This window comes from Centrocercus urophasianus, unplaced genomic scaffold (assembly GCF_019232065.1).
Source record: "Centrocercus urophasianus isolate 14NV4802_14NV808 unplaced genomic scaffold, USGS_Curo_1.0 seq_16, whole genome shotgun sequence".
In the NCBI taxonomy this organism is placed as follows: Eukaryota; Metazoa; Chordata; class Aves; order Galliformes; family Phasianidae; genus Centrocercus; species Centrocercus urophasianus.
Window position 1 is genome coordinate 30,782,331 of NW_024884711.1, and position 13,836 is coordinate 30,796,166.

Below are 13,836 nucleotides of genomic sequence, written 5' to 3' on the forward strand. Positions count from 1 at the left end.
TTGCTTTTGTTTAAACTTGCGGAGCTCAAAAAATACTAGAAAACAATTACTTTTTGTATGACAAAAAGATAAACACTCTCCGCGCAGCCGTGCGCGTACGCCGCGGCCCTCGGCGTGCCGAGATATTTATCCACGGAGGCGCACACATGTGTGTGGGGATGTACATTTATCGGAGATGTTGCTTTGTTCGAAGCCATAGGCACAAAGACACAACATGGCTGCCCTGGAGATGACCTATTGCTTTCAAGTTGCTTGAACACATCAGAATTTCTATTGTCGAGGTTGATTAATTGTAACTGATAAGTTACCATGAATAAAGATTGTTTTTCTGTTTAATGTGGTGGGCCTGATTTGGTAAATGCTTCATTCATGTAGCCTTGCAGCGCAGCATATGGGCGAGATTCATTCAGTATCGCAAACATATACGATTTATTATGCTCGTATGGTCACGGCCAAAAGGCCTTTCTATTTTAATGACAAAGTTTGAATGAAAAATTCCATTTAAAGAGTCACTAACGTTAAACGTGCCTTTGTGATTTATTCCGGCTCCCGGCTGCCGGTGAACCGAGCGCCCGGGGCAGGGCCGTGCCCGCGCTCCGCCCGTACCGCGCACCGCGCATCGGCGGCGCCGGGACCCGCGCAGCGCCTTCACCCCGTCCCCGTCGGGCCCCGGCCGCAGCCGGCCCCGCTGTCTGCCGTGCACCGGCTCCAGGTGTGGGAGCAGCAGAGGGGTTTGCCTGCGTTGTGCGGGCACGCGGGGGATGCTGCGCTGATGGCCAAGACAGCTGATTCGGCCCCGCGCGGCCAGGAGGATCTTTTCTGTTCTTTTGACGCGTGTTAAACTGTGTGAATATGATGTCTTCGATTACCTCTTGTCGGGATGGATACTCGTTGTTTAAAGCTTTTTCCAACAACAACAAAAACAAACTTTGACTCCCTTCTGCTTACAAGTCCCCTACTCTCGAAAAGGGACTCAAAACAGCAAAGAAAACCTCTCTCAATAGGAAAACCATGGAATAATGCCTCTGATCTGCAGCCCACCTCTGGGGTCTTTAGATCCTGTTCCTGCCCATTTGAGGGGGCTTCTAGAACTGAATTTAACAAAATCAGCACCTTTGACAGGCAGGCGAAGTAGAGCTTATGCACCACCACGAATAATTGATTAAACATAGGGTTGGTATTTGTGGAAAAAACACCAAAAACCAACCAAACCCTTGAAAGAGCCCTTTCAAGCATTTTAAAAAATATGACCTTTTAACCTTTTCTTCCCCTTTTGACAGAGTAATTTGAAACAGAAACAATGTAATCTATCAAAATAAGTTGTGTTACTTCTGTAAACCAGATATTTATGTTTGAGCTTTCTCTTGCTGACAAGCTGTAAAGGCTCACTGTTATTCTAAGGGTTTATCTCCGCGGTTCTTGTCTTTTCTGCTCATTAAGAGTCTGTCTACAGATTACAAAGTCAATAGATGCAAACACCAGACTGTGAGAAAAATCTCCCTGAGTACATAAAAAGCAACAGCGGTGGACGCTGTACAATGGAAAGCATAGATGTTTGTAGGTGTTCAGTTTTATCATCTTCAAACAAGAGTAATGGGAGTAAACACTGTGGCAAAACTTCGCCTTCCAGTGTTGTGCACTTCCTTTTGTCATTCCCAAAGGCTGATCTTTAGTTATCACCCGTTCTTAATGGCAAATTTAGTAAACAGTTTAATTGAACAACGGTTTACAGGTATTTTGAGTTTCTTACACAAAGCACCAACACTAATTATCAGTCCAGCTGCAATGCAGAGGGCCTGGATGGGATGACTCTATAGCTACGTTTTTGGGTCATCCTCTAAAGGGATGACTGACCTCACTGGGGCTCATTCAGTTCATTAAAACACTCTGAAGGATCCTGGGCCCTGAGCAGGTTTGAGTTGTTAAGAAGTGCCTTTAGGTGTGGACTTCTAATGTTTTATGCCCTAATGCATTGGAGTTATACGCACATCTTGTTAATACTTAAATATATACACTGCCAGTATTCTTTCATCTGTGCTTGTACATTAAATAGAGATTAAAACAAAAACTAGACAAAACCTCAGCTCCAACCCACAGTATCCAACCCACCCAATCCATAGTAGAGGGCACTTATGCATGAGTAGGCTGAAGTGCACAGCTGGATGAATGGTACCAAACTTTAAAAAGTCATTTATTCATTTGAATAACGTTGTTTTAAACTTCTGCAAGAACTGAGTTGTATCATCTCTAAGTTTTGGAAGAAAAAAAAAAAAAAAAAAAAAAAAAAAAAAAAAAAAGAAGCATAAGCATTTCCAAAATATTCACGTGCATACCTGGAAGTTGGTAGTGGAAAGCTATTCAAGAGCAGTCTGAATTCTTCACGGGTGCCACTGCTGTCTGTGAAAGGCCCACTTGCTCGCACCCAGGGAGTTGTTCGAGCACGTGCCTTTAAGAGGAATAGCCAAGAAATCAGTGAGGTACAGGCCTAAGAAGGACATTTAAGCAATCCTGTCACACACTTAAATTCATGTTTATCACGTACTTTTAAAACAACAACAATAACAAAAGGTAGCTAAAATCATTTAATAACTTCCCACTGGCTAGAACTCACACAATCTTTGCGGAATGCCATTCTACCTTCCGACAAAATTACATCAGAGACACTATCCCCTGGCTGTGCGCAGACGGGTCTCTGATAACAGGCACTCATCAGGGTTGAGAGGCGGGCTGACGGCTGGAAAGGAAGGACAGAAGGACAGCAAGGCCACGGCTTCCACGGCTGATCTGGAAGCCACCCCGGGGCCGGTGCTGCGCCCAGCCAGCGCTTCTACGGCGGGGCCGCCGATGCGCGGCCGTGTGCGGGCATGGAGCTGTCGGTGGTGCTGAAGCGCGGCGCGGGGGGAGGGAACGGCCTCAGGTAGTTGAGGGCCAGGGGCGCTGGCAACGCTCTGGGACGTGGGTTCAATTTCTCGCGTGTCTCTTCTTCGCAAAGATCGACACTTGTTAAAATGCTAGCAGCAATTCTTCTCGGGCAAAGTGACAGACAATAGATAGAGTTTGCCGCAAAAGAAACATCCAAACTGCCTGTATTTGCACAGATCTGTCTGGGAGATCTACTAAGAGAAGGACTTTGTGTAGGCAAAACTGCTAGAAGATTGCACACTTCTTGCGCTGAAAGAATCAAACTGAATTACTGTGTGGCTTCTTCTACCAGCAATCAACAAACAGTATGAAAAAGCAGTACAGCACAGCAATGTTTTTAATCTTAGTCCTTAGTTAAAAACAAAACAAAACAAAACAAGAGCAAAATAACAATAACAAAAACAAAATAGAAAAACAGATAATAGTTTATAACCTGAATTTCGAGTCTATTTATTTGTATATTGTTTAACTGCATAACTGTTCAATTGTACTTAGTATCATCTGTTGAATATAACAAATACAGCTTCATGTAGTTCACATAGTTCTATGTAATGTGTTTTATCTGTGATTTATGAAGAGACTTGCATAATAAGGGTGCTCTTATTTTGAATGATAAAACATTTGGTTCAAACTCATAAAACGCTGGCAATTACCAAGAGCTGCTAATAACAGTGCCTGTTTGGACAAGTTCCTGCTTGGTAGGTATTTAAAAGGGTTATGCATTTGTTAGATAGACTTCAAAGAGTAAAGGTAACTAGTGTTAATGTCATTGTGTGAAGCATCCAGACTCTGAAGTTATTGTACTTTCATCTGTTTATCAAGAATGCACAGTCTCTCATGTGGAACTAGAAGACCCATAAACACTCAAACATCCAAAACATCCCTACTTGCTTAAAATATATATATTAGAGGATTCCTGCAAGTCCTCTGTTCTTGTATCTTGAATAAGATATTTGTGTTTTTGAGATAAGTGTAAATTTGCTATTAAAGAACTTTTTGCCTCAAATCCCAAAGAATCCTCCACTTGTATACTGGGCAGTCCTCTCCAGCAAGAATGTAATAGATCTGAGTCCTTTTGAATGTAGCCTTCCACATGTGGAGGAACTGACACTGAGTTAATGCTCCAAAAGCATACAGACTAACTTAGCTCTCTTTTCATAGTTTCAGCAAACAGCCAACAGGAAGAAGGAAAAATCTGATTGTTCACAAAATACTGTGATATACAGTATATTCTTTGTGGTTGCCCTTATCACTGTTATTGACTGATCACAAAACAGCCAATGCTAATTGCAAAACAGTAGAGGCAACTAAATGTTTCCAGAATTAGGACTGTCCAAGGGATCAAGGCTATCAGAATGATCTCCACACTTGTGATACCTCTAACTCATCCCAAAATAAAAACAGTTTGTATGTACGGAATCAGAATAGCTGAAGAAGAGCTACATAAACAGAATACAAGGAGTACAGCAATGTTCAAAGTAAAAACTTGTATGCCGGAGTGTATAACTAAACCAAGGGGAAATGTTTAAATGATGTTCACACATTTACAGATAAAAATGTAGAAAAGGTAGCAATTCTCTATATTTACGTAGTCAGAAATACATATGAAAATTACAACAAATCATTTAGATATGTGTAGTTTGTTCTAGACATAAGCACAGCCACTTGAATTAAACACTGCTATCCGCATATTGGTATTGATGCTCAGTATCTTGCCAGAGAAGGAACCATAAGGTATTGGTAAATAAATTGTTATACCACATATCAAATAAACAAGAAGCCCTCAGAACAATCCTGCTTTTAAAATAAACCATAAACTAACATTCCTAAGAGATAGAGTGAACAATATCGTGCTTAATTGCAATTACATTTTTAAAATTATTTAATAGTAGAGATACTGAAAAGAAGAGGGTTTAGTATTATACTCATGCATCTTTGTTGTTGTAGTGTATTTTTGATAGATGCTAAAAGAAAAGGTAAATATCTCATAATGTTCTTCAAATACAGTTTAGTGGTGATATTGGAATTCAGCACTGAAATGGCATTACGTTCATCTCTTTTCTCGTGGGAAGAGAGGACTATTCACAGTCACACAGAACTATGCTGGAAGGGACCTCTGGAGATCATCTACTCCAACACCCCATCTAACACAGATTCCCTAGAGTAAATTGCACAGGAAAGCATCCAGGCAGGTTTTGCGTATCTCCAAAGAAGGAGACCCCAAAAGCTCTATGTACTTGAAGGTTTGCAGGAAAATGTATCTGGAGAAATACAATTATGTTCAAGTATATATTAAAGAGTTAGAAACAAATACTTAAATTGCAGAATAGGCTACGTTGCATCAAAGATTTCAAAAGCACCATCTTCAAACACTGGCCATTTTTGGTGTGTTTAGAAGCCTAGGAAATTCACCTGCGTCTTCTTTCTGCTTTCCAGTAGACTGGGAATATAATGGGGGCTAGATGAGAAATATTTTCTTGTTGAAGATCATGAGAAGCTATTAGTCTGCTATAACTTGGATCCCTCCCCTGAAAGAGTCTGATAATCCATTCACTGAGCCTGAGGCATTAGGCTTAAAAGACAAAATGAAATGTTATTGTTTTAGGCAACCGTGCTATTCAGAACTTTAGAATGCCATTTCATTTCTCACTCTGGTCTTCCCATTTATTTTAGTACTAGATGAATCAAGCTTATATCAGCCTTGTTACTCACAGAGAAATACTATTTTGGTTCATAGTCAGATAGTTACAGTTGCAGCCACAAACATCTATTTATTATTTCAAGTTACATTAGCTTTAAAACTGAATGTGGATTGCTTTACCCAAATGTTTGTTACTGCATGCACGTGGCAACCAACATTTGGAAGATATGAATATGTAAAATATTTCAATCACGAAATGCATTTAAATAATCACAATTCATGTTGTAAAGAAAAATATCTCTGTCTCAGCAACAAATCATTGTCTCACATTGAGAAATTCTTTCACTGAGACAACTGTCCATTATGAAAATGATGAATGTTGATTCCTGGATATGTCACAGTCTTGTGCTTCACAGAATTGTCAGAAATGCTACCCCTATTTACTGCTGAGCACATCTGAGCTTTTATGTTCTGAAAAAGAAAAACGCTTACCAAAGTTGAAGGTAAATGTGAGCCATCTTTGAATCTGTCTGTGCCTTTTATGTCATTTTCAATACAAATAGGGCAAACCATCTGTAAATGACAGACCAGACATATATTAAACACATTTTAAGACAGTGTTGTTTAAGCATATGAGCTGATAAGCAAGAAATCAACATTAATGAAAGATTTTGAAAAGGATGCAACATTTTTTGGACACTTATTGAATATGGATTTGCAATGCATAATCTTTTATAAATCAGAAGGAAATGTTTTAACTTATCTGTTCCTGAATTGTCCATTTTTTACAAGAAGAGTTGAATATATTTGAGACTAAAGTTGATATATTAATATCCTGTATATGTATGAATATTTCAGATATACTTCCTTTATCAGGAAAAAAATCAGTGGAAGTAACTGAAGTAACAAGTCTGTGCAAGTCCTGTATCTTAATCTAGGACATACTTCACCCTACTAACCTTATCCAGAAAAAAGGTCAAAATGCCACTCTTGATGTTTGCACACACTTGCATAGGAGGAAGATGGATAGTTTTTAGGGGCTGCACTCCCTGCTGCGTTAAGACATACAATGTGAGCAGCCCTCAGAGCAAGAAATACACTAAGTCTTATAGTTCCTGATCCCTCTACTTTCTGTCAGGTGAAGCAAGGGGAAGTCTGTAGTTTTAGTTCAAATCTGGAGTCTGCAAAAGCTGTAATTAAGGCTCTACCATGTGTGATATTTGTACACATGCTACATACACAAGATTGTGCTGTGTGCAGCTGAGCATATCCGGCCTTGACAATCTGCCTTTGTTGGATTTACCATTTCACAATTTTCGCTATCAAATTTGTTTGACTTTATGCTATAGGCTGGCTTCTCTGACTTGTTACATTAGAAAGCTCAGCATGACTTCCAATAAAAACATTAACAGTTAAAAAAACAGTCCAGTTGCTGCGTCTCTGCTTACTGTTTCACCAGCAAATATATATCTAAATGCTAGAAACTGGCGTTGCAGTGTTTGTCTAAGAAACATCTCGTCCTTAATTGCATGCAGACTGAAAAAAATCTCATATTGAATGAACTTATATTATGCTGCCATTCTGAACAATACCATACATAACATTAAAGTTTAAAATTGCCAGTTAGAGAAAATTTACTTTTCGTATCTTTTACAGGGGAAATACTTAGGTAAACACTATTGATCAGCAAAAGTAGAGCAATAACCAGTAAGAATTCAGTAATCCATAGACATTAAAATGCCATTAATATATTATATTAAGTATAGTATATTAAATACATGAGTACAGTAACAGATCCTATGCAGTGGAAAAATCTGTGAGGAATAGAAACAGAACTGGAATTCTAAATACTGTCATTTTTTCTGTCTGTAAATTTACTGTATCTTTAACCTCTGAGTGCTGATACTTTATCTAATCATTGAAAATTGCTACCTAATTTCTCAAGGTCCGGCTCATGAGGTAATTTGAACAGCTGTATGTTTTTTTTTCCTCTTTCTGAACAAAGAAAGGTATTACAATACTGAAACTGAACTTCTAAAATAAGGTAAGCAAAGGGAAAAAAATAAGATGAAAATTGTTCCAGGTGGTAAGTTTGTTTTCTTAAGTAAGGGTAATAGTTTGGATGGTTTGGATTATTTTTCCTGTATTTGCCATGAAAGTTTGATAACTGGCGTTTAAATAGTCTCTTGTGCCACAAAATAACCAGAGCTCAGTTGCAGTTTGTAATACTAGAAGACAACATGGCTTGATGTGACTCAAGTCTTTGACACAAAGATTTTAAAGTAAAAAAAAGTCTGTATAAAAAAAAACCAAAAAACAAAGGAAAAACAAAAAAAAACCATTTCACATTAACTAGCACCTGTCACAGCTGTTATACTTGAGTGGGCAGAGATGATAAAGTTTGATTTCTGTGCCCTGTTTGTGTGTGGTTACAAGATAAGAACTTCACAGATCTTTTAGCGGCAAATAGCAAATTAAGAAAGAAGTAAAGGAACACTTAAATGGATTTAATTTTTATGAAAAATGAAAGAGAACTGTCATTAGAAGGAGCAATCAGACACATGAAAGCTCCTCCAAAAACAGTGCTTCCTGTTTTATTGTGTTGGCCACACTGTCAGAGGCAGGTGTTGGTGGTACGGCAGTAGGGCTTGAACCTTCCTGCCAATATTCTGGTACATTTTGCTGCTGTGTGAGGGATGGCATCAGAGGGGCAGTCTGACTGGCATATGACATGCGAGAGCATATGTGTGGGAACTGCTGAGTCACGGCCTGAACCTCTGATTGATCACCTGAGGCGAGCACTGAGTCAGCCAGAGGAGCACAGGTGAAGGCAATTCTCCTGTGCTGCCGGAAGGGTGGAGCCTGGCTCCTCCTAGACCTATTTAAGAGCTGGCTACCAGTAGGGAAGGATCTTTTCTGGAGATGGCCTCTACTGGTGTTTTGTGGGTGAGCCTAGCATAAGGGTAAGCCTTCCATTTATTCTCTTTTGTTATCATAGTCTACTTTGCCTAGCTCTCTTGTTTATTTTGTAATTATAACAGCCTAATATTCTTTGATTATATAGCATAGGAAGTAAAGGAGTGTAACTGAATTGCTCCATGTGGATAAAATGGCACCCACTGATATTCATCAATGCTTGTTGAATGCTTCTGGAGAAGCAGTGAGGAGGTGGGTGGTGTGATTCAGTAGTGGAGACAGTGACAGAGGGCTGTCTCCACTCATGCAGATTTTTACAAACATAGAATGCAGGCTCTTTTTCTTTGCTGGAGGAAACGCATAGCCAGTGGTGGCGTCTGTGTTGAAAAAGAATATTTTGTAGGTGTGAATTTGCTCTATCAAATGTTATTATTGGGCTCTTTGTATCAGTTGTCATTTCATTGAAAATAAACAGGAGGCATTACTTTTGGAGCAACCTGCATTCAATGCCCTCTAGATATTTTTCAGGCATTTCATCCACCAGACTGCAGTCTTTGATGACATTCGTAAACACACTGAAGTTTTTCTGATCACAAGGGGGCTCATATATTTTATAGTTAAAATTTTAAACTATGCACATAATAGAATAATAATTTATAGCAATGTACAGCATAAAATTCAAGGTAAATATGCTGACCAGGTAATCCTACTGTATTGTAAAAATAAATTGCACAGTCCTTTAATACACTGTCAGGAAGAAAAAAGAAGCAAGAGATAATGATTTTCCTTCCTATGGACTATTTGTATCTTATCATTAATTGCCTTTTTATCTAAATTAATCCGTTTCCATGATGTGAGAGTTCTTTGCTGCATATAAAATTAGAAATTAATCTCTTTCTTCAGCAACTAATTCTAATGTTCTCCGTTAAAAATGCTCCAGTCCATTCAGGTAACACAGTAAATACTCATTAAGATAGAGCTGAGTAGATAACAATGATACAATTTTATTTTTCTACTGAGTCTTGCATGATTGCTAAGAACACTGATAAGACTGTCATTATGTTATCACTGTATCAACATAATGTATTCCCACAATTTTCAGATGAGAGGATAACTTGAGGCCAATCTCAATGAATAACAAACTTAACAAGAAGCTCTCCACTGACCTTAGGGATATTGTATCAAACTGTATAAGCACAAAATGTTTGCTGTGAATGGATGTACTTTCATTACAGTTCACCATTTGTAGGATGGGAATTACACCATTCTCACACTGTTGAGAGGTGTTGGGGAGATAAAAAGTAAAATAACCATCTGAAGTACAGTAGAGTGTGCGGTTGGAGGGGAGTTTGTCTTTCTAAAATATGGTTCCAGCCCAGCTGGATTTGAAACTCTCTAGAAATTCTCAGAAAACAGTCGGTCCCTGGAGGTGTTGAAGAACCATGTAGGTGTGGAGCAGAGGGACATGGTTAGTGGGCATGGTGGGGGTGGGTTGGGGTTGGACTAGATGATCTTTTCCAATCTTAATGATTCGGTGATTCTATATTCTACTGTAATGGATTTTTAGATATTCTTGATCTGATGCTTTCTACCTAAAAGCTATCTTGGAGATATCATGGCCTACGAGAATGGTGTTTTTACAGCATGACACCAAATATGTATGTTGCTCATTCTAAGATGCAGACTAAAGTTATGAGTGTTTGAAAATTCAAGGTTTCTAGAGATAGCAGCAGAGGACTGCATAGTGCAGAGGGAGCTAAACCTAATGCCATCTGATCTGTGCTGCCTCTGGAGCACACACAAGAACCAGAGCAGCCCTAGGGTTTTATCTTGAAGAACTGATTTGCAAAGTCTGACTTTCAGTATTTTATTAATGCAACCAAAGTTATTATAATACTATACCTGTTTTGTACAATCTGGAATTTCTTTTTCCATGTTGCATTACTTTGCTCAGCTTTCTTTCTATGGAGGGGAAAAAATAGAAAAAGAAGTGGTTAAAATTGTGTAGGGGCTTCTCAAGTGTCTTCAAAGCACATCTTAGAAATATTGACCACTACCTTGCTATGGTTTGCCTCTCTTGACCTTCACATTGGTTTTCTATTTTCAGCAGTCAGGGAACTTTCAGCAGCTACATTTGTTATCTAAAAGTAAGTAAAACATTATTTTCTTAATCATCTTGCAAAAACAAATACAGGTTTTGCTCATATGCAGTGGTATTCCTGTGTCAAGTTCTCCTATTTTGGTCTATTAAATATTTCCAGTACTCTGCTAACAATTGAAAGATTATGCAGCCTAAGCCAGCAGTTCAAAGTCGGTTCATCTTTTCCTTTGTTTCTAAGAATGGTGGCAGTTAGGCAATGTTTTGGCAATTGTAACAAAAGGAGCACGGTGGACAATTAGATGCACTTGTCCTAGTCTTATGTGTCTGAACCTCACCTTAGTGCTGTATATGTGTCTGAACCTCATCTTAATGCTATCAGTGGGAAAATTACCATTGCCTTAAATTTAAGAGGACTCGAGACTGATCACTGTAAATTCCCCAAACAAAACCAGCAGTATGTAGAAAGTATACAGTAAAGAAATAAGAAAAAAAATTTGACTCAGATCTAGACCTGATTTGCACAATTGTGTCTATTCTTTGGGCCCAGGGATACCTCCTGATCTTTGATTCTGTGTGGATGACCTGCCACTAAACAGTCCCACACCAGGTATAAGGGCAGGAAATGCCAGGTGCACAGACTTGAAAGGAAGCTGTTTTTCCAGCATGGAAAACTGGATGGAAGGACATATGCAGGTGCTGATGGAGCATGCATAGGAGAAACCTCCTTGCTCTCTGCAAGAACTTGAAAGGAGGTTGCAGCAAGGAGAGTGTTGGCTTCTTCTCTTGTGAGACAGCTAATAGGACACAAAGAAAAAATCTCAAGTTGTCCTATGGGAGTCTTAGATTGGATACTAGGAAGAATTCTTTTCAATGAAAGAGTGATCAAACATTGGAATGGCGAAGTCCCTATCCCTTGAGGTATTTAATAGACATGAGCGCATGGCACTAAAGGTCATGGGACTCGAGAGGTCATGTTAGGGTTGGACTTGATGATCTTGAAGGCTTTTTCCAAACTTGAGTGGTTCTACAATTTCTCTTCCATAAGAAGTTCCCTTTGAAATTGTTTTCTCCTCAGGCAGCACTGTTTCAGTTTCACCTTACATTGGCAGATTAGTCACTGCAATTTCTTTTTCTTCTACTTGCAGTGCTGAAATCTGACCATGGCCGTGAAAAACTTTAGTATCCTATAATATTTTTATCCCTCATGAAATTGGAGTGCTATTAATTGGGCATGACATGTCAGGAATCTGTAACCTGCTAACCCACCTCAAATACACTGTTCTCTCTCAGCAAGATGCCATATGTATTACTTTCTCCAACTGTAAGTTATAGCCTACACTACACAGAGAAAATAAAAAATCAAATGGAAAAAAAAACCCAACAATAAAGATATGAAGCCTCAGTCATTTCCTACTTCCACACACTTCATCTAAATATGTATTTCCTCCTCCAAGAGAAACATTCAATCCCTATTGTATTTCCACAGTTCTCTTCAGGCACACTGGACATGAATCTGGTACCTTATACACTCATCTGTTCGAACAGAGATTTCAAGCTGTCAGTAGTGTTCTGTATTAAACCCTTGCCCTTTCTACATCAAGTCATCATTTTGTTTTTTCAGCTGCAGATGCATTCTATTTTCCCTCAAATACACATGCTGGTGGCTGTGTGGCTAGTTCAGAGGTGCAAACATCAGAGTTAAAGAACAGATAGTATTGCAGATACTTGGCAGTACCAAGACTTTTAAATAAAGAAAAGCCATTTTACTGACTACTAAAAATCAAATTAAATAAATTGCAAAATAATTATCAATTATTATTAAAAGACTTCAAAAAAAAAATCGCATGACCAAATTCATCTTCCAACACTGATTTTCACTGATAACACTCCAGATTTCAATAGCAATACACCTAGGTAAATGCAGAGCTGTAAAAACAGAATTAGGCCCAATATAACTGTACACAAAATATCAAACCATGTGCTTAATGGTGCAAAGCAGCTCAGAACTCCTCGGATTTCATTTCCAGCTGATTCTTCTTAAGAATTACAGATGCTTGAAATAGAAGGCTAATAGGGTGTAACCTTGACTGATCTGCTCTCTGACTGCTGGGTCAGGTTAGGGTAGAAAAGACCACATTTAAAGACTTTCCATAGTTTGAAGATCCGTAGCTCTTGGAATGGTCCCCTGAGGAAGCAGTAGCTGTTCTGAACTCTAGTTCAGGATGGCAGTCAAAAAGAAAATGAGACTTGTACCTGTTCTTCATTTAAGAGCTTATGTGGGGGGGAAAAAAAAAGGATTAAAAAATAGTTAACTTTAATCCCTGTAGGGATTAAAGTTTGTAATGTTTCTACTGAAAATAAAAAAAAGAAGCTGATCTTCTTGAATCTCTGTCATCAAGTACATCTCTCAAAATGATGCACTTCATGTCTGAAAAGAAGAACAAATATCTTTGCAAAAGCAACCATAAACTGGATAAAAGATCAACTTTTGGAGGTGAGTGAAACTCCTGTACCGTTTCAAGAGCATCTCCAGATCACAGAAGCACATTCTTAATACAGAATAAATCTTAAACTTTTAGTAACAAAAAATCTTTGCTATTTATGGTATGTTGTCTTTCAGTTTTAAAACCTCAGACAGGCAAATCAAGATTTTATTCAGAATTAAATATGAAATTGATATAAACAGTAAATGGTTTTTTGCCTTTTCCCATCATTTGAGATATTAGTTCATTTTCATTTTTGCTTCTCAAAATTAGGATTGTATCATTCTAGGTGCTTATTTTTGTCAGTCTCTCAGTCTAGTGCAGAGTGATTGACTAAATGTTATACACTCTTTAAGCAGATTGAAGCTAATGAAACAAATTTCTGCCCCCTATTGATCTATCCAATGAAACACTGCTGAAGGGCTGAGAAACTGTTGCTTACTTCTTTCCATCTGATTTAAGTTCCCATGTTAGATTAATGTTGCTCAGATTAGGACACCCCATCCATAAGCCTCCTGAATAATCTCCACTGAGAACCTGAGCTTTCAACAGCCACCCATGGTACATTTGCATGGTCTTTGGACTGCCTCAACACATGACCATCTGTCATCATTGCATGGTGCCTCTCCACAACTGGGTCGGACCCTTGCCTGAGGGCATTAGGTTCCAGACAATGCTGGTTTAGATGAGCAGTTTGGTTAACACTACAAGGGCCATCTGTTCTACAGGAAATCCTTTCTCTGTGTCATTAATGAAGTATTTGCAGCACATAA

General features: G+C 38.7%; 1 protein-coding gene across 1 annotated transcript in view; it reads right to left on the reverse strand.

Moving 5' to 3' along the window:
• Positions 1-5,110: 5,110 nt before the first annotated feature.
• Positions 5,111-13,836, reverse strand: part of CUNH10orf67 (chromosome unknown C10orf67 homolog) — a 33,726-nt gene continuing 25,000 nt past the window's right edge. The window contains 6 exon segments of the mRNA XM_042816930.1: positions 5,111-5,380; positions 6,056-6,136; positions 7,012-7,099; positions 10,382-10,441; positions 10,537-10,572; positions 10,574-10,620. Coding sequence (XP_042672864.1) covers positions 5,288-5,380; positions 6,056-6,136; positions 7,012-7,099; positions 10,382-10,441; positions 10,537-10,572; positions 10,574-10,620 — 405 coding nt within the window. The 3' untranslated portion in view covers positions 5,111-5,287.